Source organism: Agelaius tricolor, unplaced genomic scaffold (genome assembly GCF_023055355.1).
Source record: "Agelaius tricolor isolate 1412-34295 unplaced genomic scaffold, bAgeTri1.0.p SCAF_6, whole genome shotgun sequence".
Taxonomy (NCBI): Eukaryota; Metazoa; Chordata; class Aves; order Passeriformes; family Icteridae; genus Agelaius; species Agelaius tricolor.
Window position 1 is genome coordinate 49,730,358 of NW_027269266.1, and position 26,581 is coordinate 49,756,938.

General features: G+C 38.0%; 1 protein-coding gene across 3 annotated transcripts in view; it reads left to right on the plus strand.

The window, feature by feature from the left end:
• Nucleotides 1–26,581, plus strand: part of TPK1 (thiamin pyrophosphokinase 1) — a 311,253-nt gene that overhangs the window by 46,767 nt on the left and 237,905 nt on the right. For 2 of the 3 annotated variants that reach the window (XM_071429756.1, XM_071429758.1), the window contains exon 2: nt 17,763–17,837. The exons of the other annotated variant lie outside the window; for it this stretch is intronic. In XM_071429756.1, the coding sequence (XP_071285857.1) occupies nt 17,763–17,837 (75 nt within the window). The remainder of the gene's footprint in view (nt 1–17,762; nt 17,838–26,581) is intronic. 3 annotated transcript variants of the gene reach the window in all.

Here is a 26,581-nt window from a genome sequence, read left to right on the forward strand (position 1 = left end):
TGCTTTGAGAAGTACAGGTTTACATTTATTAAAAAAACCCACAAACCCAAAACAAACCAAAACCAAAAAAGCCTCAGCAAGATTTTTGCAGAGCAAGCACCATATGTAGTTTTATTGTGTTGTATATGGTGGTGATTTTAGCTTTCTAAGGAATCGAGAGTTAGAAGTAAACCTTCATCTGCACTCTGCTGTTTTGTTTTTTCACCATTGAAACTTCATTGATTTTAAAACTACAGGTGTGAAACTTTCCTCATTAAATTGCATACTGCAGTTGATAGGGCACATCCATCTAAAACATTATCTCCTCTCTGGAAAATGAAAAAAAAAAAAAAAAGTAGTGTTGCTCACCGGTTTTATCTGATCATCATTACAGCAAAAAAGGAAGTAAGGGAAGGCATTCTCTTAGAATATATGAAACATAAGAATTTAACACATTTTTTAAAACAGTAATATTAAGGGAGACTGAAACTGGCTTTCAGTGGTTCTTAAACCTTTCAACTGCAGCTATGAAGGTAAGTCTAGTGTGTGAATTGTCTTTTTGGTACTGATTATTTCAATAAGCTTAAGGTGGTAAGACTGCATGCAGGGGGGAATATTGGGGTAGGATAAAGCTAAAAGTCAGCAGCATACCAGGGATGAAGAAAAGCTGGAAGAGAGACTGCAACATAAGAGCTGCTTTGCTGAAGCTTTTACTTGTTTTTGCCTCTTTGAAAGTGAAACACTTGTGGGCACGCTTCATATCTAGAATTTCTTTCACTAGTTTTTATCCTAATAGTCAAAACATGCTGTTCTTTTACTGTGGCCCAGGAAAATGGCATGAAGACGAAGTAAAGTTTGTGGCACAGACTTTCTTACTTGGCACATGGGGTGAAACTGTGGCCCTTTAGAAAATCAACAGAGAACTTCCAGCTGCGAGTTTAGAAGCTCCCCAAAGGGCTCGAACTTAGCAAGTCATTTGACCACTGTGGCAGTCCCTGGGATGGAGATTGTGTCCATTAAATTCAGGTTTGACAATACCTGGTTGTGCCAGTGAAATATTTATCTGGTTATGAGCCTCTTTCACCAGTCATGACTGCCAGCTTGGGTATGTCTCAGTGCTTCCTAATGTGGGGGGATAGAATGTAAGAAAATAAAGATAGTGCAGAAGGCAGTCTCACCCCTGAGGAGTTGCAGCTGTACTAATCACTAAAGATTAGGAACAGGCCTGTCCTTAGCATGCTACAGCTGTGTCTAGTAAGGATGAATGCTGTAAAAGAGTGGTTTAGCTAGTTGAGAAAGGGCTGGAGTTTGTTGGCTGTGCTGTGAAGAAGGAGTCAGTGCTGTGAGGAGATGCCCATGAGAAATCACCTGGAAGGTATGGAACTTTTGGAATACAATAACAACATCCTAAGTCCCCACAAATCATACTGGTGGTGCCTCAGACAGCAGTGTCAGTATCAATACCAGCAAATGTCATGTGCCTGATCATTGTGTGCTTAATTTTGGAAAGTTGCCCTAAATTTTGTAACCCCTTTCCTTTAGTTAGGGGTACCTGAAGATCTGTTTGATTTGACTTGTCATCACTAGACTTAAGAGTGTTTACACTTACCAATGTTTTTTAAAAGTGTTCTTCAAAGCAAAACTTAATGGCCCCTCATCTGATTTAAACCATTTTCCATCATTTTTGTAGGCATATGTTTTTTCTTCCATTAGTATCCTATTATTTGCCATAGCCAGACTGCCATAGGTAGCGCTTGCTGCATTGCAAGTGGTGCCTTTTGTGCATTACAATGCCTGTGATTATTAAAGAAAGTTTCTTTTCTTTAAATAAAGGCTTTGACTTTTTTATCAGATCTAAAGGCCATTAAGTTTTAAATGCCATTTGTTTTTCATTAAAAAGGCTTTTCTATTTTAAATCCTTGACTTATTTTTATTGGAAAAGTAATATTCATATTTTTAAAAAATTATTGGTGCTTAATCCATTAGCTAAATACAGAGCAGTAATCCCATATGGCAAAGTAGGGCTTGCTGGATGTGTGGGAGTGTGCACATGTGTGTATGTCCATGAATATTTTTATGCTTTCAGCCTTCTTTATTTTCCTGCTTTAACTTCTGCTTCCTCTAACTTTGTCCTGGTGCAGAAATTACGAATGCTGATTAAAGATTCATTTATATTCACATGCAAAACTAGAAAATCAACCCAGTCCTGATGGGACCAGTGTTCAGGCTTCTCTTCTTTCATCCTACCCATATTTAGAGGTGCTCCTTGAATATGCTGTCTAAAATAAAAACTTGCATTTGATACATGTTCCTCATCTGCATTTAGTTTTAATGCTGCCTCCTGTTTCAAAATCAGACAGATGAATCATCTGCTGGAGGCATATGAGCATTGTAGACAGGATCAAACTTGGAGTTTATCAGCTGTACCCTTGTTAGGTGTTGTCATGTTGGTCGATAGTGATCTTTGTTGTGGCTTTAGGGAGGCAGTGGGAGGTGGCATAAGAAGCCCAAGAGCTGTTAAGCTGGAGGAAATGTGTGTTCCCAGTACATCATGCTGACAGGAAACCTTGATTTGGTTGTCGTACAGTTATAGAGGAATTAAAGCAAAAGTTAACACAGAAGTACACTAAAACAACAGATCACCATTCTGCTGCTTCTCTGGTGATTTTTTTGTGCAGAGCTCAAGGCTCCCCTGCACCATCTTCCCTGATGTAATGAGTCCTGTGTATAGAAGACACTCCCAGGTGGGGGGCTCTGTAATGCCCTGGCTGGGGAGGGAAAATGCTTTCACTGAGATTGCCTCCTTTAAGAGTCACTCACTGTGCTATGTTGCAGAACTGATCAAGAGCTCTTGACACAGGTGGTCAAACTGCACATCTTTGGTTTTCTAAATATCATCCAAAGGTGCTGCTCTGCCTGCCACTATCATTGACACACATTCACCTGTTATAGTTTGACCAACTCTAGCTGTAGTCAAGGTGTGTTAGAGAGGTAAATGTGTAAATAAATGCTCCTAAACTCTCCAAAAACACAGCATACCAGGTATTTCCCTGGGAATAAATAAACATGAATCCATCATGGATTTATGCCTTTACACAAAACTGAAACAGAAGAGAGAACTGATGCAGCTGGGTTTTTTCTGACAAATTTGTATAGGCTTTTCTGTGATTACAAGAATGGAAAAAAATTATTCTGTTATTAAATTTAAATTATTTAATAGTTGTTTCGACCATTTGTTTATGAATTGCAAAATTTTGCAGGGGTGTCAACATCTGTGGCAAAATCGTGTTGTGCTATAACCCCAGTTTGGTATCTCCTGGTTTTTGCCCAACATATTATAGTTAGATCAAATCACTTCTCCTAACATATTATACTCTATATAAAACATCGTAAACTATTATTGCATTAAAAACATTTAACTTTTTTATTTTTGTTTTGACAGCTCACTTTTGTTTGTTTTTTTTCCCCTCATGTGTCCAAAATTGGTTGTCCTTACAAGTTTCATGTGTACAAGCTATTGCAGATTAATTTCAGTGGCAACTATTGTAATTTTTCTGTAATATACCAGTTTTTCAAATACTTAAGGTCTCTGTTTATTTAAATTTAAAAGCCTGCAAACATGTTTTTGGCTTAATCTCCTAAATGTGTTGGTATTCTTTCTTGGCCAACTGGTAGTTGGGAAAAAAAAATTGGAGTAGTTTTGATGAGAGATTCTTTTGACTTTATTGGCCTGGCTCTGAAATTAAGCAGCTTTTTGAAGAATAGATAATACTTTTAAGCTTGAAAATATTTCTATCTACCTGTTAGCCTTTTAGCCTGAATTTTTATCATTCCCATAATTCTAAAAAGAAAAAATACCATATTGCTCCCTTGTTTTTAGCCTTTAGTCTAATGGGAAATTGGAAATGTTAGTTTAAGTTTAACCTAAGTGACCAACTGATATTTGAGAATGAAATATACTAAAATTATTTCCGTTATCAGAAAAGATGTACTCAGTATTTTCCTGACTCCTTACCACAGAGAAGTGCTTTTCATGACAAATTTTAAAACCCATTGGTAAGGTTGTTGCCGTGTGCAGGAGCTGTTGTCCAAAGGAGGAATAATATTGAGTAAGAGAAACGTTATTGCAGGGAATCGGCATAAGGTATCTTTTGTCAACAAGAGAGAAGATTTTGATGCTAGTGGTTAAGGAGTTCTCTCCTGATTAAACTCCAGGCTGTCCACTGCTATGTATCTTCTTATTTCCTTTATTCTTCTGGACAGATGTAATTTCTTTTTTTTTTTTGTGTTTGAACACTCTGATGACATCTGTGATGTCCATCTCCCCATGGCTGCAGAAAGAAAGTTTATTTTAAGTGACTAGATCAATGTAAGGCAGAAAGTCTTTTTCTCTGCGTGAGAATAGGCACACAAGCCAGGAATATGTTATGTGTTCCTGGCTTGTGTGCCTGTTCTCATGCAGAAACCCTCCAATTTCAGATGGACTGTGTCTGGTTTTGCCACTGTGGATATTGGTGTAGTCTGAAGTTTACAATTTAGCTGGGAAGAAAACCCTGGGGACGTAATTTCAGAGTCTTAACTTATTCACTAGGTGATGCTGCTTCTCATACAAATTGCTACAAATCTCTGTACTTAGTGAGGCCAACTGTGAAATGAGAATAATAATGCTTATGCACCTTTATAAAGTGATTTTAAATCTACAAATGGAAATTTAAGTTCAAAGCATTATTATTATTAACCACATTTTCCAGATAGGGTAATGAAGAAGAGAGAAGTGTAGCTCCTTTTCTAAGTATCTTCTCCCCAAGTGTACTAACATGCTGACCAGGGTGTATTTGCTGTTCCTCTCTGGATCTGATAAACAGCTGATAAGGGTTATGTTTAGTCTGCATAAATTATGCTTTGAGATATTCAGCCATTATTTCCTCTAGATCTTGGCCCAAATGTTGTTTAAGTGCTCATCAGGATAGAAATACTTAAAATAAAAGTTTTTAAGGAAACTTAAATTATGTGCCACTAGACTGACTATTATATGATCATCAGTTCTATAAATTGAATTAATCTGTTAGTCCATGAAGCAGGTGGAGAAACCTTCCTCACGCAATCATATTACAAAAGTCATTAGATTAAGAAATAGTAATAAGCATGATACTGATTCAATCACCCTTAAAGGTTTAAGCCTTTAGGATTTGCATTTTTAAGGGTAACTCCTTTGCTGCAAAGTCCAGAAAATCACCTTAACTATGTGAAAGCTAATGGTTAGACTGTATGTGGGACTCTTTTCATAATGAAAGTGGCAACATTCATTCTGTACTGTCCAGTACTGTGAGGTTCAAGCCTTTGAAGCATGGTAATCATGTTAAATTTTAATTTCTGGCTGAAAGTACCAATATGACTCAGGTTGCACTAGGTTTTCTGACTGGGTTGGGTGCTCCCTAGAGCACTGATTTTGCAGAGGTTATGGTAGAAGATTATAACCACGGTTAAAATGGAAATAAATGTGTGATTCTTTTGGAATGGGTAATGTGGCTTTGAGATTTACATCTACACCTGCCCTACAGTGCTGTTTTGGTGGATTTTTTGGACTGTATCATTAGTGTCTCAGGCTGGGGATGCTGAATGCTAAGGATTTTTTAAAGGGGAGTGCTTAAATGGTGAGCTCTTGATAACTCTTTCTCTGTATCTTTCTGCCTGAAGCTGTGAGGATGTGTGAACAGCTGTGCACACTCAAAAGTCAAAGGGACTTTAGAAAACAAGATATTGAAAGAAGCTGGAGAGAAAGGCAGTTGTGTGCAAACATGTTGGAGGATCACAAAGAGCTCTGGTGGACTTGGATGGGGTAGCAGTGTAAGCACTAGAATGTGCTTTGAGGTCCACTTTAAATAGTCAAATAAACTAAAAGACATCAGGATGAAAATACTTTATGGTAGTCTTAATATTCACTTCAGGAGAAGTAGTAAAGTTATTTACAACACAATGTTGTGTATAAAGAACTTAAATTAGGTCTTGGTAGGAGATACTGCTTATTTAAAAAGAGATGTTCACTAAGGCAGTCATTATATTTTTCTACTGTATAGATTTATGGTTTTGAAATGGTTATGCCCCATAACTCATAATTAAGCTTGACAGTTTTAGCATTGAAATTGAAGTAGTTGGTTGAAAAGACAGTCTGCAAACAAGAGCCTCTCTTAATGGTCCCAGAGCTTGTGTTTGTTTACAGGCTTTAGTGTATTGTGAGAAAAGGAGGAAAGTAACAGTTCTCTTTAATTCTATATCATGTGCAGCATGTCAAAACAAGGGACTATAAACTAGCACAAGTGACTTAGAATAAAAGCAGTTATCATAGGCTTTGTGTAGTGAGTAAACCTACCAAACTTTTAGTGTGACAGGTATCTTATGGGAACAGTTTGTCTTAATGATTTGGAGGGTCTGCTTGAGTGAGTAGTCTCCTTACAGGCATGACCTATTTTTTGTAAGCTGATCTTTGCTGGATATGGTGTCCTGTTCTCCCAGACTACAGTGATCCCAGTAATGCTATCACACCATTTACTTGCAAACAGCTTTTCAATCTTGTTTAAAAGTTACATGAATGTTAAACAACTCTCGTTACAAAATTTTCAACATTAGGTAATTATTTTTTACCTGTGGAAGAAGCATCGATATTCTGATAGTGTTCTCTCTTTGTTTCTTTATCACCCCCTAGTTTTATTCCAAGAGACAGGTGTTAGTTCCTGATTTGAGTAAGCTTATTGTAGCTATTCAGTCCACAGAACTTTGACTTTAGGTCTTATTTTTCTGCCAGATGCAGCATAATGACATATTACAGAATAAAATGTGAAGAGGAACTTCATCCAGGTTACATAAAAATTCCTTACCTGACTGATAATGTAATGCAGTTTTCATCACCTTTGTGGTTTTTTGTCTTTCTTTTTGTTTATTTTACCTTGTTTTCTCCAAGTATAGATTTATCTATTTATAAAATATATACAGAGAGGTCTTAAAAATGTTTTGTTAGAAAAAGAAGCCAGAGGTGATAAAGTTGTAGAATGTCCTAAAACAGGCAGCAAAATGGAGCTGCCTTCATATGGTAAAAAAAAAAAAACAACTCTAGAAATAATAAAATTAAGCTCATGAAATCAGAAGACATAATTTTACGAGTGAAATGTTTTTGAATGTTGGGAGATTAAAGTCATTGTCTTTCCTTCCTATATCTGTTAAAAACTCTTTTTGTAATATAAGAAAACATTCCCCTCCTCATCAGTCTTTGCCATAATCTTACTCCAGAGGCCCAAACACCCTCCCACTGCCACCACTGCTTGTGTGGGCTGTTGTTAAAACCACCTGGAAAGCCTCTTTGCTTTTCTGAATCTTCTGGATGGCACTCTGGACCTCAAAGTACAAAATAACCTGCTTTGGGAAAACAGCAAGACTGAAAATGTGGTATAGGCACAAATGTCCTTTCTGACATGCACCTCAAAGGGGTTTGGGGTGTTGCAGAACCAGCTGTCTCAGCATGGATTTTCATGAAAGCATATGAGGCACAATCCTGGGAGTCAATGGGAATTGACTCATCAGTCTCATCTGTTATATCTGAGAAGTTAATAATTAATGTTACTTGGGTCACAATTTGCTCAACTTTTTTAAACTCGGTGAACTTACTAAATACGAAATCCAACCATCTCCAAAGTACATTGTAGCCTGGTTGAAGGCTTTGTGCTTTTAAATAAGTGCTTAATTAGTACACATGAGTCTGGGACAGTGGGAGATAGCATATTTCATTTGGATGGCTGAACTGAAGTAGGAAAAGAGAAGCCTGTAATTGTCCACACTGGAGTTTGGCCAGAAGCCATTTGTAATTTGTAATGTGTCTTATCAGATAAAGCTGAAGAGCGGAAAGGAACTTTTGTCTTTTCGTATTGACTCATTTGCTGCATAGGAGTGGGATCTTCCTACAGTCATCTAATGCCTGTTTTCCCCTTTCTGAAGATGGAACTTTGCTGTGTGCCTTCACAACATTTTACTGGAATTTAGCCCCTGGGCTATTCAGTGGATGCACACTGGACTTCTAATGATGGTGTCCTTGTCCTCAGCATGGTAGTGGGACTGTATATAAAGGGAAGAGGGAGAAATTTTATACAAAGTGTACAATCCATCAGTGTAAATGTACTAAGGAGGAATCAAGCTGAGTTTGGCAGTGGGAATACCATGAGAAGCGGGAAGACTGTAGCATCTAAAATCCTGCTCTGTTGGATTTGGACATTTTATGCTGTGTTGCAGAAAGCTATTCCCTCCTTTTATGACTGCTAGTGCCAAGTCTTCTGAAGATAGTTAGAAAACCACTCTTCTTGCCTGAAAATTATCCTGCAAAACCAGAGGTTACACTGTTCTCCGACAGCATGTCACACATTAGGGAGGAAGCAGTGGATATAATTCTGTAATACCATGGTGAAGTAATTGGGGGATGTATTCAAAGTGGAAAAGAGAGATTTGAATAAATTGGAGAACAAACTTTGTTTAGGTTAGTGGACTGCAGAATCAGACTTCCACAGGCTACTCATGTTTAACTGTTTTATGAAAATAGTCCCATCATATATTTCATTTTGTAGCAGGGAGGGAAGAATCTTCTTCCCCAAGAATGATGTCGTGTCTGGGGAGGAGAGCGCTGTCTTGACTGAATTTGGATGTGAATTCCCTCTTGATAGAGAGGGAACCTGAATGTGGGTCATCAGTCTCCTGAAGGCACACACTAACTTAATCCATGCTGATAAAAGGTACATCTCCTTCTCAGTTTTTAAAAACGAGATAGCTGACATTGTGAAGCAGGATCTAATAGGTATGCTCCAAAAACAGCTACTTGAAACGTGTGCTTCCAATGAGATCAGTGGAGGAATGTCTCGTTGGTGGATAGGAGTGGTGTTTTGACATCAAGAGAGGCATCAGGTTCTGTCAGCCTCTTAAAGAGCATCTTGGTGAAAATAGAATTCAGACTTTTATGTGCATAGGAGATGTTAGTGCCAGGAACTGAAGGCTCAGTGGAGTGCTTGGTAGCAGCAAGCAGGGGTTCTAAATGCTGTGCAGTCAGGCACTTTTGTGTTCCCATGGTTTGTACTCTTTGGTCAGTACTCCAATATGTGAATCATTAAATGCATATTACATTTTGTTTATCCTGTAGAAAATATCTAAAGATATCTGTTGACCATAGAAATGGCACTGTACTGTTCACTGAGCTGAATGTTTGCTGAAGGGGTTGTGCTTTGTACCTATTTGCCCAGAGAGACTACTGACATCTGTCTGCTCTGCCTTGTGATTCCTTTAAGTCACCTTGCCCTTGCTGTGTGGAGATTGAGCTGACAATATCGACTGCCAGGGGAGCTTGTATGCCTCGTTGTCTCCTTGGAATAGAGACATCCCAGATAACAAGTATTGTTAGTGTGATGTATTCAGACAGTGTTGATGCTGTGGTTTTAAAATGCATGGGGGGCATTACATTAGTCCTGGCTATTACAGAGCAAGAAAGTGAACACATATCTTTGGTTTTCATTTAAGGTTGGAACTTCCTTGAATAGTAATTATTGTTTAGATTTTCTCAAGATTTGCTTCATTTTTGCTTTGATGCAGATTTAAGATCCAGTCTAATGGTCTGTGCCTAGAAGTTTTAAATGCTGAAGTCAATTTTACCATAAGACTATCAATATTTTTATAGCAGGACTGTTTGTCTAATTCTTGTCTTATAAGGTCTTCCAACTGGTATCAAAAGGTGTCAAATGGGTTCTGTTTCAGATGATGGCTTGCCTGTGAATAACAAAGAAAAGCATTTAGTATTTTTTTATAATGTAGTTGCAGTGAAATTAATGCATTTTAAAAGTTCACCTTAAGTGTGAAAGTTGTGTCTGATTCTGCAGCCCTGGTGACTAGCCTTCCCATTCTGCACAAAATTGTCTTTCTTCCTGCTATTGCACTTCCTATTCATCACTTCAGCATCACTTAGCTATTTTTTCCATGCCACAGGATAAAACATGTCTGAATAATATTGTAGACCTCTACTTGTCTGTGCCTGTATCAGAAATCTCTCTTTGTTGGATTGTTGGATAATTTGAGTCCAATCTTGAAAACTGGAAGAGTGTAAGTGAACAGGCAATAATAGCTAAACCAACCACTGCTGCTTCCAGTTAATTCTGACCTTTGCTGTGCTTGGCTGGAAATGAAAGTCCAGATTGCATAAGGTGCAGAATGATGGGTATGGTCTGGCCACATCCCTCGAGACAAGCACAAGGGTGTGAGGCAAATCAAGCCAAAGGCCTTGCAGTGGCAAATGGTGCATCTGCCAGTGCGTGCCTTGAAAAGCCTGTTTTATGGTTTGTGTACATTGCTGCCCCCACAAAGTGACTGGTTACTCCACTGTGTTTATTTTCAAATGAGAGTTGGTAATGGGACACAAGCATCACTTCCATGTACATAATAGTAAGTGTGGTTAGGATTTCTATTTAAATAGTAAGTTCTCATGATTCAGTTGAGTTCTGTGTTGCCCTAGAGAGTTGAATGCTGCCATGAAGTTTCTTTGTGATGCTGGACGAGTTATCTAAAGCTGAAGATTCACTACTGGGAATTGTGTGACCTTATTCTGCTTGACCAGACTGAGATGTTTTACACATAAAGAGCAGAAGTCCCAAGTACTCAGAAATGCAGCTACAGACTATAGGACTTAAGATGAAAAGAAGCATCCCATCACACACTGAAATCAGAAATGCAGCTCTCACATTCTCCAGAGAAGCACCAGCATTAATTGACAAATTTCATTGCAAGGCATGGCACCCTTCTAGGCACAGTGGTTGATGATGTGGGTAAATTATCCCATGTGTATGGCCATGTTTGTAACTTATTGTGAGAAATTAGTTCGTTTGAATTCATCCACATAAATTCTTGTAGAGTGTTCTCCAGAGGGTAACACATTGCAGCTTTTCAATAAGACTGTTTGCACAAATCCCTTCTTCTCCCTACTCTTACTGGAATTTGCCTGGAGAATTAAGAGCTGCAAAATATTTAAAAATCAATAGAATTTACATGAAAAAATGAACACTAAGATGCATTGACAGGGATAACAGTGCCTTTGCACAAAAATCAGTTGTGTATGCATATTTGATTTATTCATTCAAGAAGTTTGAGAGCATGTTTGTAAGGTCTGTGATCCTTTTACATAATTTGTGCAGGTTTATTACTGGAGTTGCCACTGTTATGAGGAAAATTAAATGGCTTGTTTGGAGGCTTGGGATTCAGTGTGGAAAAAAGCAACTACACAATGTTTTATTAGCAGTGGCTATAATTAATACAGTAGTCTAAGCCTAAGTGTTTCTCTGAATTAAAGCTGACAACTACCTTTTCAGCAGGAGCACAGATGGAGGAAGTAGATTTTACTGACTTGAAGTTTTACCATTTTCAGAGTAGTAGTTCTGCAGGAGTTGTGAAAATTTTAAAATGTGAAATGTTTATATTTTAGAGTGTTGATTTGGTCTGCATAATGATCCTAGGAAATTATCCTTTTTTATATTCCTTGGTATTGCAGCAGAGCACTGGCTTTCCCCATGAAAGGAAGTAGTGTTGGAGGAAGTCTTGGTTCAAGAAAGAGAACAGCAGTATGAGGAGTCTTTTTTGTAGAAGGTGCACTATTTGTTCTGTTCAAAGTGAGGCTTTAGCCTAAAAGATAACCTTAGAAATAGCATCTTAGGGTTTGATGTTAAGTGCTTTTTCAGGAGTTTAAAATGCTATAAGTTTTGAGTTAAGTCCCCCTTACTCCTTCCATACATGATAGATAAAGGTGTCAGATTGGCTCTTAAATATAAAAATCTTAAGTTTAGAGCCAAATTTTGATGAGTATAAAATTAAAAAAGTGTCATGTAAGTTGAACTGATCTTGCAGCATAAAATATGAATAAAAATTCAGAAGCCAAAAGCCATGTGGCTATTGGCATATTTACATTAGTATTTTACTGTGGATCAAGAATATAATTTTGAAGCAAGTCACATGATCCTGCCTGTTTGCTGTGGTTTAATTCACGTTGCATGGTAGTTTTGGAATATGTAAACTAATTTCCTTTGGATAAAACTGTGCTGCAGGAGTGCACATAACCCTCTCCTACTGCTAATAGGTCTACAAAACCAGACTAAACTTAACCTGAAGTAGCCTCCCTCTCTTCCTTTCTCCCAGAACACGTGTGATGTGAATATCATACCTTCAGCACCAACAGTTTTGCTTTACAGACTGATTTTATTCTGCTATGCCACTTGCTGAGGTAGATCTACATACTACTCATAGTGAGCTACCAAAGATATTAACTGATAAAATCAGAATCTTGTCTTGTGAATCAGAAGCCAACTTTCAAGAAGTGCTATATCAGCAAGTAAATTAAGAATTGTATGTGTGTAGCAGGTAGGAAACTACGGTTGGGTTTTTCAATGTCTAAAAAGCAAAAAGCAAACAACCATGATGAAGAAAGCCTTTCAGGAAATGGGGAATACTCCTTAGTCTGACAGACCCACTCCCCCTTAGTTTCTACTCAGTAATTTACTTCATTCCTGGTGGTGAGATTGTTCCATTTGAGTATGTTTGAGAAGTGGATGGTAGCTCTTGAAAAAAGCCCTGAATTAAATGGTCCATTTCAATAAGAATTGTATCAGTTTTGAATTTACATTTGGAGACAGGTGCTTACTTGGCAGTAAAATGGTGTAGATTTGGTGCTCATTCCCCCAAACTCCTTTGTTTTAGTTTGAAAACCCCAAGTCTGAAAACCCACAGTAACCTTGCTCTGGTGATCTGTAGCAATAGCTGGATTGATTGTCACTGTGGTTTTGTTATGTTTGCTGGTTTCATGAACTGCTTTCTCAAGGGTTTATTATGATAGGCTCACAGTACATCTGACTTATGTGGAATTCTTAGAATCACAATTTTGGTGTTAATTCTTGTGCAGCTGAAGGAACGTCAACTGCCCAAAGAGCTGCCTCAGCCCTGTTTCTGTACGGTCTTATCAGTCAGTTTTGGAACTGTGAAAAACAGCCTTGTCCCTTCCTACATACTTGGCATTTAAGTAGGCAGTGACTGTTCATTTAAAATTAATCTGAGGGGTAGGAATTTTCTGAGTAAGTTATGGTACTGGAAACAATTTTTTTTGGGGGGGGGGGTTCATTTTTGTTAATTAGTTTTTTGTTTCATTGGGGGTTTTTGTTTGGCTATTTTTTGTGGGGTTTTGTTTTGGTGTGAGTTTTTTGGGGTTTTTTTTGCTGTTATGGTATATTTATGTATATCATAGTGCATCTGTAGACTGATGTGAGAGCAGAAACATAAGCAGGAAGTTTTCAGTAAGATCATTCAGAGCTTTTTCTCTCAGAAGCTGTTGTATATTTGGTTGTCCACCTATATGCTCAGGAATGTGTATAACTGCAGTGTCTTTTCAATGGATCTTGGTTAGTATCTTGGGTATTTAGATATATTTCTATCAGCACACAAATTTTCTGGAAACTTATAACCACCTTCCAACTTTTAGCTCTGCTCCTATACTACCTGTCTCTTTCCTACTTCTTCCTCAGCACTGAACCTCCTTCTTTGTTGATGTTTGATAGATAGGAAAGGAAAGGAATGGCTTCTCTTCAGGCAAACAGTAAAATGCAAATACCAAAGAAACAAACCCAAAACATTAATTGTTTAGTGGAAGCCACTTTCTGTGGCTGAAACTTTGAATTTGAAGTCATACTTTTTCAGCACCTTGAGGCATGCCTGTATCTTAGCACAGCATGTCCCCCCATTCTGTATTAGCACTTGCATCATGTCAGAAAGTCTGGGAATAGCAGTGATCTTTCCCAAAGGTCCTCTTGTTTGAAGCATTGAAAGTTTTTTCCCCACTTCAGAAAATTCAATACCAACATCCTTGCAGTATGCAGAAAAACTCTTTAGTGATATGATTCTAACACTGAAAGGAAGCAAAGTGGCATATATTAATTTATTGGCTACCAGAGAAAAGGTTGTCTTTAAAAATGTGTTTTTACCTATGCTTTGTGATGGACATACTGCCTTAAGACTGGCATGGGGCAAAGGGAATGAATTAAAAATGCATAATGATATTATAAGTATAAAATAGCTAGGTAAATACAATATAACAGGGAGAAGCCAAGAAGGCTTTTAGAATAGCAAATCTGTGCTCTAAAATATATTGGAATTGTTCAGAGTGAGTTACCATGTGGTAAAAAGTCATTGCATAGGCAGTGCATAGGCTATCAGGGAGGTTCACAACACTTTTGATAAAAGCCCTTTTCAAAGCAACAAAAGTTGCTTCTCATGCTTTGCATGAGAAGTTTCATCAAAGAAGTTCAGCTAAATAATTTTGGAAAGAAGAAAAAGAAAAAAAAAATCAGTAAGGATGAGGTGATGGTGCCAGTGTAGAAACTTGTAGGCATTGTTGATTGATTGATTGATGGACTGATTTGTAACTTAGGAAAAGTTTCCAACAGAAATAAAAGTGATCCAGTTTTATTCAAAGATTAGGATTTTTCCAAGTCTGCCAGAAGATTTTTTAGCTGTATTTTTTCATGTAACTGCCTGTTCACATAGTTGTGCCCATTTCATTCTTTCTCAGTAAGTTATGCCTGTAAGACTGCAAGGTTTATAAGCATCAAATAGAAAAACAAGAGGGGGGGGAGAATTTGGTTCCTTAAATGCAAGTAAAATTTCCTATAGTCATCCTCCTTTTCTGTAGGCCTGTACATCACAGGCCTTACTGTGTAGCTAATTCTTCTACAGGAGGACTTTGACCATGGGATGTGACTCCATTTGTTCTCTGTGTTGATGTAAATATCAAAAATAAGCTGCAGGTTTTGTAGGGAGAAGTTTATTCTTTTCTGCTTTTGCTGCAGATGGTTGAATTTGCTCAGGCTGCAAGAGCTGCAAAAGTACATAATGAAAGAGAAAATTATACTAAAAATGGAAGAAACTATGCAAGAGAGAAACTTATTCTGCCTTTAGGAAAAGGCTCACAAAAGCTTCTTCAGTGGAGATATCCATATCTGGGGATATTGCTGGTGATTTCTTGCTTACAGAAACCTCTTTCCCATTGGTCCAAACAGAGCACAATGTCACTAAGAGTTGGGTCAGGGTGCTAATTATCTTTGTGAAAAATAGATGGATAGACAGTCCCGGAGATAGATATGTCCTAATTTGTTGAGGGCTTTTAAAGATAAATGGCCTCAAAGTAGATTTGTTTTCAAATGAATAGCCAGTAGAGTGTTCAGAGCAGTGGCACAGTGAGCTCTCATAAGTTTTTCTCAGAGCGATTAATGTTGCAAATTCTGTCTGTTGACTGGGTGTTTGCCATTAGATGTCCCAATATATTAATAGTTTTTAGGGCAATGGTTGTAAATTATTGCAGCCCAATTTTATTACTGTTTTACATCTACTGAGGACTGAGCCTCGTGTGCAGCTTTGTATTAACTCTGCAGGCACCATTAAAATATTGACATTTAGGCTCATTTTGTCAGCATTAATCATACCATTAATCATAGCATTTTATCATGCCTTAATTGTATGAAATGACTGGTTTGAAATGACTGGAGTGTTCACTTCTCTAAAAGCAGGTGAAACAATAATTTCCATTTCTCTACTTTTTCAGCCCATAACTGCACTTTAAAAAACCCAAACAACAAAGTACCCCAAAGACGTACCCCCCCCGCCCCACCACCATCTCCTAACTGTGTGTGCTGTGGGCATCTACTTCTTGACTTCTTTGCAACAACTGAATATGTAAGACCCAGCATCTCTTATGGGCCTCACTGGAAGCTCTTAGAAGTGTCATCTCTGAAAATCAGCCTCTGAAATCTCAGTGTAGACACCTGCAGCCAGGTCTTGGCTTCAAAAATGTACCCTAATATATATATAAAAAGAGTACTTCTGATGGGCAAAAAAAAAAAGCTGCAATCATATGCTGAAATGGTTTAAGGGTTTAAAACAGGCACAGAAATGCCTTTTGTGATTCAGCAAGAATAGGCTTACAGCACCTGTGCCTGTTTTGTATTACTGTACCAGTAACAGAACCTGGGATATTTGCTGGCTCTTTCAATGGAGAGCATCACTAGATGATTATGTTTAATACAAGGAGTTGGCAGCCTTTCTCACTTAACAATCATTAGGAGATCTGCTGCTGAGGTCCCATTTTGTGAGGCAGCTGGAAATTGGCACTTAGTTTGAATGTATTGTTTTCTACCTTTCTCTTAAAGTTCAAGGACAAGGCAAAACTGCGCACAGAAAAAACTTTTCTCACTTTCCTTTGTTTACTTGGTCTTTCCACCTCTCTCTATGAAAATTTATTCTCCTATATGTACATGAATTAAGTGGAAGTGAGGTCAATGTCAGCAAAGATGGAAGCAGAAGGCTTGAGGGAAAGTATTTGAAAGCACCAGGCTATGATAATCATGTAGAATTTTCACTGGAGTAAAAATCATCTAGGTCTTTATTTCTATTTCTCCTCATAGTTATGAAGGAGGACAATACTGTTGCTTCTGTTTTAGGAAACTGAGGCCTCAAATGGGTCAGTGGGGAGGGAAACCCTAAATCACTCAAAGGGAAAGGGGCAGAAGAGGTAGAATAGTGGTATCCCAGTCTGATGACCTTCACTTTGTTCTCCTAATCACGCATTTAAATAATTATTTTAAAGACTGACCCTTCCAATTCCCATCCCTAAATATTCTTTCAACTTCAGCAGTTTGACCAGCTGTATTTTCCTTGATAACATGGTGTGGCTTAGGCCACAGGCTTCTACTGTAGCCTTCTGCCTCCTGTTATACTGGATCTTCTCAAAAGACTTTCTAGTGATAGAGGATTTCACTTTTCAATAACAGTGGCTTCACATGACCAAATATTATTCATTAACTTGATTGCCTAAGGATATCAAGCTCCAGGGGGAACTTGTATTCCTATATGATTGGCAAGATAATTAGGAAGTGAAATAATGCAAATCCCACTGCAGGCAGCTGTCAAAGATTTACGTATTTACTCTTTGAATTCAAAGTGTGTCATATCATACATCCTTTCTTTCTTTTAAGGCTTTTCTAACTGTAGGTTTATTATCGACCTTCAGCATGCATGTTTTGCAGGGACAGGAGGCTTTATGAGCTCAATCAAGTTGGGCTGGTAAATCCACTGAGGTTTTTAGTCTGCAGTATCACCTAGATAACACAGGCTAAAGTACACTTTTGCTTTTACTAGCTTTTGATTTTAAGTCCTGGGTCATGGCCTTTCATTCTTTATTTGTAGAATATCTACCGCAATTAAAGCTTATACATGATATGAAAACACAGGGAAGCCACTGATGGCAGCCAGAGTTCTGCATCCTCCAGGAGGGTGGAATATTGGGTATAGGTTAGATATCTTATATGGAGTCTCCTCCAGCCTTCCCCATTAACAGAGACCAGGGTAAGCTCATATCAGTAATTGCTGCATCCAGGCAGCAGTAGCAAGTGGGAGATTAAATGAGAGAGCTGTATAGATGTGGGGTCCTGTTGAGGATGGCCTTCAGTAAGTAAAGTCACTTATAAATTAATCATGTAGCAAAACCCTACCAAGTAAAAGGTATTTTATGAAGTTCTGACAGTTTCTCAATCTGACAGTGGTAAAACTTGAGAAGCAAGGATATTCATGGAGTTACTCTGATGTGGTTGGACTAAAATACATCTGGCAAAAATAAAATTTAAAAAAAGGACAAAAAAAATCAATATTATTGCTAATGAGAGCCAACATTTATCTTACAGGGAACCTGAAGTTTTGCCTTCTGATTCTGAACCAGCCTTTCAACAAAGGTCATTTCCATTGTCTGTGGAGCAGAGGTAATAATAACTTACATGCATCTTCATTTGGTTATTTTCTTAGCTGTTACCCAGTTTCATGTCTGTTGAATTGCAGTGTGGTGACTTCCTCTTTACTAGAGCAACCTTCTGGTGAGGGTGTGAACTGGCAGAGTATGTCCTTTGTTGCTGAATGCAGCAAATGAGCTGATCATGCAAATTCTGCATCCCTGCATTGCACACGTCAGAGGGAACTTTGTGCACTGATCTGTGTAAGACTGTAGCTTTTCAGAGGCTTCTTAGGAACAATCATTGTTTTGCTGACAAAGTGTAGCAGATCAATGGTGCATTTAAGAGTCTGGAAGTGAGCATTTCTTTAAAGGTCATCAGTGAAAAGTGTTAAATTTAATCAAAATAAAATGAACCGTGTAGATACTAAGTTGTGAAAGTGGTGGGGAATTTGTGTGCTTGTTAGAAATATGCAAATCAGATTTCACTACTCCTTTGTTAAATATGCACAGTGCTAATCATCATCTCTGGTATGATAGCTTCAGATTTGCTGACATTTTGTGGAGATAAGTAAATCTTTACAAGCTTGGAGCTATTAATTCCTCCATGCAGGAATGTAGTCCTTCAGAAGCTTTCTGAAAAGCCACAGGAACTGTCTCTAACTTATTCCCAGGATAGGAACCTTGCAGAGAGATTCCTCTTAACTGACTGGAGCAGATAGAGCTATTTGGTTGCACCACAGGCAGAAGGGCTGGCATGGGGTAGCTGTATAGTTAAAAGGAATTGAAATAAGGGATGAAGTGGGCAGGATATAATACTTAATTCCAGTAAACCCAAATTAGGTACCCATATAGCCAGAGGAGTTGTACAAGATGATTCAAAGCATCTGAACAGGTGCTGTATCCCAAACAGACTCACTTTCATTCACTCACTTTCAGACTCACTTCTTGCTGATCATTTGCATAATCAGCAAGTAAGTAGCAAGCACTCAGTGGAAGGGCTGTCCAGTTATTTTATAGATGTGATTCTACTTTTTTTTTTTTCATTTAAAAAGCTGCACTGAAACACCTGCTTTGTATTAAATAGAGAAGGAAACAAGGTGAAGCCTTTGATCTTATTTCTTTGTCCCACCTTTCCTGTTTTCAGGATTGGGGTTAAAAAAAGAGGCAGTAAACCAGACACGCACAGTTTCTGAATGGCAGTATTTAGTGTCTTGTAGTACCTTGCATGTGTTGCTTTAGTGCTGTATTTTGTTGATTAGACTTTTTTTTCTGTCTCTGTCCTTTTGAATTTTAAATCTTCCTCATTTGATCAAATCATGGGGCATAGTGTTCTTACTGTAACACTAATGAGCCTTTAAACTGTAGTGCTTCTGTAAAGAGTTGAAGTAAGAAGCTAAATAAAATCGAGTAGGCCAAAGACTGTCTAATTCAGAGCTACCTCAATGGGTTCCTGCTCTTTGAGCATAACTGTTTTGAAAGTGATCACTGGTGCTGTAAACAGTTTTCCAAAGAATTTGTGGGAAGAGCAGAAGTCCTAATTAAGCTATTAAGACTTTTGCTGGTAGATTACTTTAAGAAATAGGTGGATATTTTCTAAGTAAAATGACTGATGTAGGTGGTTAGATGGTAAACATGAAATGTTTTTCTTCAAAGCATCTCAGCTGCAGCAAACCTTAGTGAATCCAGGACAAGGTTTTGGTAATGCCTGGCTTACAGTGCTAGTGGACTGTGTCAGCAGTTTTCTGGATGCTGTTTCTGGAGGAGTGTTAACACAGGGATTGTTAGAGGACTAGGAGAACCTGGGGGTTTGATATGTGAACTGAAAGAAGTTCTGAAGGATTCATCCTTAGGAACAAAGCAGTATATGCTTGAGATATCATAAAGGGGAGATGAGGAGGAAATAATGGGGCTGTTAATCCACAGAATATTGCTAGCTACACAAACCTGGGGAGAAAAGGAGAGAAAAATGCAAAGGAAAAATAAGATAAAATATTGTCCCACTTCTCTGAGTTACAGGAATTTTGGGTTGTTATACTCAGTACAGAATGCTGAAATGTGTTATTTTCAAGTAGTTTGGGTCCTATTGTCCTGGTTTAGGGCAAATTTGGGAGGAAAACAAATGATACAAGCATCATAAAGTTACTCTATGACACCTATCAAAATAACTTCTTTTGTTAGTCCTGTCAGTTTACTGTCAAGTAAAAAGTGGTGTGATGTGAGATGTCCTAAGTTAAAAAAAAAAAATCACTAAGTGGCTATTCTAGGCTAAAATTATCCCAGGTGTAACTCCTCTTGACCTTGAGAAAGAGTGGTTACAGCTAATTAACCTTTGTCTTATTACACACATATATGAAATCTATTTTTACTGACATACTTTCTAAAGAACTATTTCAGTCAGTACAAGTTTGCATGAACTTCCTTCTTTGTGCTTTGTGAAGGACGCTGAAATCAGATTTCATCACTTCCAAGAGACCTCTTTTACTATTCTTGCCATACAAGCTGGATAAGTGACAACAGTGAAGGAGTACAAGCTAAGGACTATATGATTTTAGTCTGTTATATATCATTACTGTAATGAATCAGTCTAGATTATGTACACGTGTTTGGTACAGTCATGCAGTATTAGTGCTGTCCTAAAAGCAGGATGGATGAAATGCTGGAAAAGGGACAGTTTGCCAAAGCAGGATGAAGACTAATATGGCAGACAACACTGGTTGTTCCCTGAAGGATTTATTGGGCTGCATATAGTGAGAAGGGGAAAAACCAAATGGCAAGAGGAATTAAAGAGAATAGGTCGATGAAGGGGAACAGGAGGTGATGTGGAAAATGTGTCAAAGAGTCAGGACCCTGCTTTTCTCAAAGCTGCACACTTTTCTGTCTGTGAGTTTTCTATATGGAAGACTAGATCCAGTAGGTCTTACCTTAACAACACTGTCATGCATTCTAAATCTCTGCTTATGCAAAGTTTCTAGCTCCTGGTTTGAATCCTATTTAATAAAAAAAATATGGTGGTGAAAAAATCCAGTTTGAATTAGTCTCTGGGGCTACTTCTCAGGTGATTTCAAATGTAAATATATCTTTCACAGAATTGACTGTGAGTTGAAAGTCTGAAGCTGTCTTTATATTAAGTTTGAAAAGTACAAAAGCCCAGGTTTTAGTGGCTAAAAACAGAATGGGCTTTCTGGGGAGTAAATGAAAGTTCCTGAGACTTTGATTCTTCTTTTAAAAATCTCTTTAATCAGAAATGCAATGACTTACTTATGCCAAGAATTACAGCTGTGTCTAGTGTTCAGTGCTCTGACTTTTTGATGTCTCCCTAGGGAAGAGGCAGAATTATTGAAGTGCTGAGAAATCACCTCAGTGAAATTTATCTTTAAGTTCAGGATCTGAAAATTGTTTCTTGTTTCTGAAAACATTACCCCTACAAGCTACTCAAAGGATCCAAAATCTCCTTATGTCTCTGCTTTATGATAGGATGTTAAATGGCTGTACATTGCAGAGTGCTCTCCACTCTTAAATGTTGACAATGACAGCTCTAAAGAACAAGGAGTTATGCTCTGGAAAATAAGATTATTTAAAAAGTCAGAGTGAAATGACAACATTCTATAGCAACCTGATGATGTTGGGCTTTACAGTAGGAAAATGTCTCCATATGTATTTTTTAGTTCTCACAATGGTTGTCATACATTGGCCACTGTGCCTTCCTCAAAAGAATTGTGATTTCTTTCCACAAATAAATACTTTCCATGAAAGCTTTTCATCAAACAAAACATGTTGAACAACTTCAAATATCAGCCATTCTTACTACCAAATGTCTTTGGCTAATGTGTTAGAATAAGCTACCATCATCCCTTTGGAGCAGGCTGACTGAATCCTGACTTGTGGGAGGTGTGTTTAATGTTGGACAAGTCAATAGAAAGGAGACATCTATGAAACCAGGCTGCAAAAATATCCTTCAGGGGCACATCCCTAAACAGTCTCTTCCATAGACAGTTCTTTCCAGTGAAGGAATTTGGGGTCTATCTGCATCATCTTGTGCTGCTCTACAGACAGCATGACCAGCCACTCCATATGCATAGTATATGGGCATTTTATGACACCTTGTAGATCATGAAGAGGGAGGAGCTCCAGAAAGAGGAATGTTGCTCACCCTGGAGACTCCAGCTCTATATTGTGTGTGAGGTCTATGTAGTGAGATAACAGAAAGCACTCTTCTATGGCAGCAGTGTAGTAAGTCAAATCCAAAATCTGTTAAAGTGTCTTCAAATGGTATTTTCTTAGACTATTTATATTGTGATGGCTTATCCATAAACTGAGTTTTCTCTATCAATACCCATATTGCAACTGCTCAATCAAAGCAGCTGTTGCATTCCAAATCTTCTTTTGAATGTCAGGAAACTTTCCTGTCAAGGCCAACCTACTCTTTGGTGAAAATGCCAATAATGAATTGTTGGTCAGCACCTAGAGGTGACTGCATTACCAAATATCTCTCCTAACTAAACCATCAGATAAGAAAAGGTGCTGATTTGTATGCATGATTTCCAAGTCATCTATCTTTGAATGCCACATGCTGCCATACATTTTATGTTCCATATGCTTTTGTCTGCAGTGATTGATATTTTGAATGTCTTCAGTTGAGGTTTAAGAGGGAAATAAGATATAAGTAGCAATACAAAGTTCAGGTATCAGTTCAGATTTACAGAGGGGAAGGTAACAGATCATTTGGAACAGTTTTAATGTCTGAAGAAAAGATACTGTAGTTTAATAAGAGGAGGGGAAATAACCTGACTTTCCCTGGTACTGTTTTTTTCTTCTCTATGACTAACACCTTTTCCTTTAGTCTTTGGGGGTTGAACTCACCTACACTTCCAGAATTATTAGTATGTGCAGCCATTCACTTGCCCTTTTTTACCTGTCATCCAATGAGCTTGCCTTGTTGGCATATGGTGAGCTTTTTTCTCACCTTTTATTTTCATTTCTGGCTGAACTTGCTTGTAATATATCTCAAATTTGTACTGGACCCAGAATTGGCAGTTGGCATAAAACTTGAGGGAATTCAGAGCAGCTACTATTAATAAATAGGAAAATGTTCATAAAAATGGTGATTGGGATGTCGCATGGGCTTGTATGCTTTATTGCACTTTCTAGCAGGCATCCAGACTAGCAGTAACTCTTACTGCTGGCCTCAGCTAAACTACTCTGATCTACTGAGAACAGAGGGACTCTGCTCTATTAGACTTCTAAAATGTCAGTATGAAGTTCATTTTTCCACATTTGAATCAAAACAGGAATATAATTTCTAGTTTGTATTTAATAACTTAAATTTGATGTTCTGTGACACTTAATTTAGATTTAAACAACATTTTGTTATGGTGATGTGCCTGTTGTTGGATTGCATATGAGTTAGGCCCTTCAATTTCAGGGGTCCTTCAACTACAGGAATCTGAGAGAAGTTATTTGAAGTGTTCTTAAGGGTAGGGAATCTATGATATATTTTAGGAATGAGAAAATCTGGCCCTCTCTACGGCTGGCTAGTACCATGCTTTAAGCTTGGACATGAACCACAGAATCATTTGGAACAGACCTCTAAGATCATCAAGTCCAACCTTTGATTGATCACCACCTGGCACATGGCACTATGTGCCACATCCAGTTGTTTCTTGAACATCTCCAGGAACTGTGACCTTACTACTTCCCTAGGCAGCCCATTCCAGTATTTAACAACCCTTATAGTGAAGAAATTCCTTCTGATGTCCAGCCTGAACCTTCCCTGGAGCTGTCTGAGGTTACATCTCTTATCTGGTGACTTGTTACCTGGGGAAAGAGGCTGACCTTCATCTGGCTTCAACCTGCCTTCAGGCAGCTGTGAAGAGTGATGAGGTCTCCCCTGAGCCTCCTTTCCTCCAGGCTAAACAACCCCAGCTCCCTCAACTGCTCCTCACAGGGCTTGTGTTCCAGACCCTTCACCTGCCTTGTAGCCCTTCTCTGGACATGCTCCAGCACCTCAGTGTGTTTTGTTTTTTTTTAAAGAGACAAGCAAAACTGGACACAGGACTCAAGGTGTGAAGTAGGATCTGGATCTTAGGACATGCAGTAGTTTGTACTAGAAGGGATTTTGGGAAGAGAGCTTTTGTAGACTGTGCTTTGCCTATGACTCTGTATAAGCTTGATATCTATCAGATTTTCAGTGCTGAACTGGAAGCTTAAATTTTATCTTTAGAAAACCAAGGTTAAAACTCCAGAAATATGATAAAATTGCTCTATTTGTGACATATGTATTTTTAGTGCCTTTCTGGTTCAGAATTTGGGTTCTTGAGAGACGTAGCCTAGGTGTGTGGACAATTTAAAAGGTAAGTCTCGGTATTTTTGTGAGTTTTTAGCAAAGCTAAAGGCAAAGGTGAGGACAGAGCTGATCTTCTAGGCCTTTTGCATGGTTCAAGTCACCTCACCATAGTAGAAGCTGTGACAGAATGAGGTCTCTAGATAAATTTTGAGACACAGTCGACTGAATGTGCTCTGTTGTTGATTTTAGTTCTCTGTGAATCCAGCAGCAGGAAATTCTGATCTAAAATAATTTTATTTGTTTTATGGATTTGAGATTTTGTTTGAAAAAATTAAAAAAAAAAATAGAGTAATTAAAATTCCCCTCTGTGATGCTTTGAAAAACTAAACCCTGCTGAGCTGAAGTTCAGAGTAACAGAACAATAGAGAATTACTTTGAAGTACTAGTGAGAAGCATAACAGATGATTACAGCAAAAGGAAAAAATGGGAGGTTATTACAGTGCCTTTTCTATGAAGCCAGGATGCAAATCCCATTAGGGGAGTTCTATTGTTACAAGATTTGCTGTATGGAAGCCTTTGATAGCATCGTGCTATATATCTGGTTACCAGGATGTTTCCCAGAGGACTGTTGAAAGAAGGAACTTTGGAAAATACTGTCAGGAGAGTGCTTTGGAGCACCCCAAGCAGAAAGAGAAGCATAAGACAATAGGAAAAAAAGATTATTCATGGCTCATTTTGTTAGTGATTCAAGAAGAGCAATTGTCCTGGGAATGAACTTGAGGAGCAGAGGTGAATGCATGAGGTTAGCATAAGTAAGGCCTGTGTCAGAAAAGAGCAGATTTTTAATCCCATGAAAGGAACTCTTGGATTTTCGCTGCCTCAAGCTACACAGTGAAAAACATTGTTTCTCTGGGAGTTACTACAGGGCAAAAGTATTATTTTCACAGCTAGAGCTTAGCATGAATCCATTACTAGGGTGAAGTGTTAAGGTCATGTAAAATATGGATGTTATCTAGGGTTGTCTGTGTCAGGGTCTTCTCACTGGCTCTGATGGCCTTTGGATCAAACTATTGTGTTATAGTCTTCCTTTTTCTCTTACTCCTGGGTTGCCTTAGGGCAGACAAACCTTTTTTTAATAATAAGGAAATTTAAAAAAAAAAAAAAGGAAAACAAAAGCAAAAAAAAGTCCCAAGAAGCCTACAGTGGTACAAGTGGCTCACCTTGATCCAGTGGTGATTTCAAATGGTGACTGCTTTTAAAAGTGGATTTTTTCTTTTTAATTTGCCTGAGTCTTGCTGTATTTCCAGATTTTGAATTTTAGAAGTTTTTATTACTTTATTACCGTGACTGCAATTATGAGTAACTCAGCCAGTGAACAGTTTAACTCTTCTGTAATATGTTGAAATTATGCTAGTATTTATTAGCTACTTGACTGATGGAGTGTGCATCCTTCACTGTGTTCAGTGCCTGAAGGGACAGCAGTAGTTTGAGAATATGGATGTTGGATTGCTGGTTTTCTCATCTGAATGGTATACGTGCTGTCTTGCTCACCCATATTATCAAGTATTAAAATTGAACTGTAAAGTCATATAGTCATAAAATAGATATCTTTTCTGCTCTACTCATTGTCTCTTCTCTTTTGTAAAGTACGCTGTTTTGTTAAATTTCAGCATTATATAAATGTGTTACTAAAATAGTCTGTGCATTTACTTCTAGAAAACAGCATGGTAGGATTATTTTATTTAATGTGTAATTGGTTAGATGTTAGCCAAAAATGTAGCACATATAAATGGAATAAGTATTGTGGCTATTAACATAATTTTTTCTTGCAAGTTAACAATTCTTCATCTGATACTCTGAAAAGACAATGGCGATGTATATCAGCCTGTCTTTGGTTTCATCTACAGTGAATCACATTGGAACAGAAACAAAACATTGTCATAGGTTATTCATTGGGGAAAATTCCACTGACCTCAGAAATAATGGGGACAAACTATTATTTTTAGGGTTGTTTTATTATCATCTTCCATTGTTGGAAGCTATATGACTAGCACAGCCTGATGTATAAGCTCTTGACATCAATATTCCCTCAGTTACTTTGAATTAATTTGGTTCAGACCTCCATAAAATTCTTTCTTTAAAGAGGGCTTCCCTCTATTTTCACTGAAATAAAGCTTAATGTTAACTTGGATGTCCTGGATAAGGTGTAACCACAAGAATCAATGTTGGTTCAATGTCAGCATCATTAGCACAGAAATAATTTGGTACTTTGGAGTATGAGTATCATTCTGTTGGATTTTCTTTTGAAAAACCCCAGATCCTTCAAACCTTTGCTGCTTGTGTTCAGAGCCCAAGGTCTGGCTCATTGGGAGTTCTGTTTCTGGCAGTGGAGGTCATTAAGCAGGTAACTAAGTTTTTCCTTGTCTGAACATGCACTTGTCTTTCAAGCTTCTTGATGTTACCTACAACAAACCCTTAGCTTTAGGCCCTGG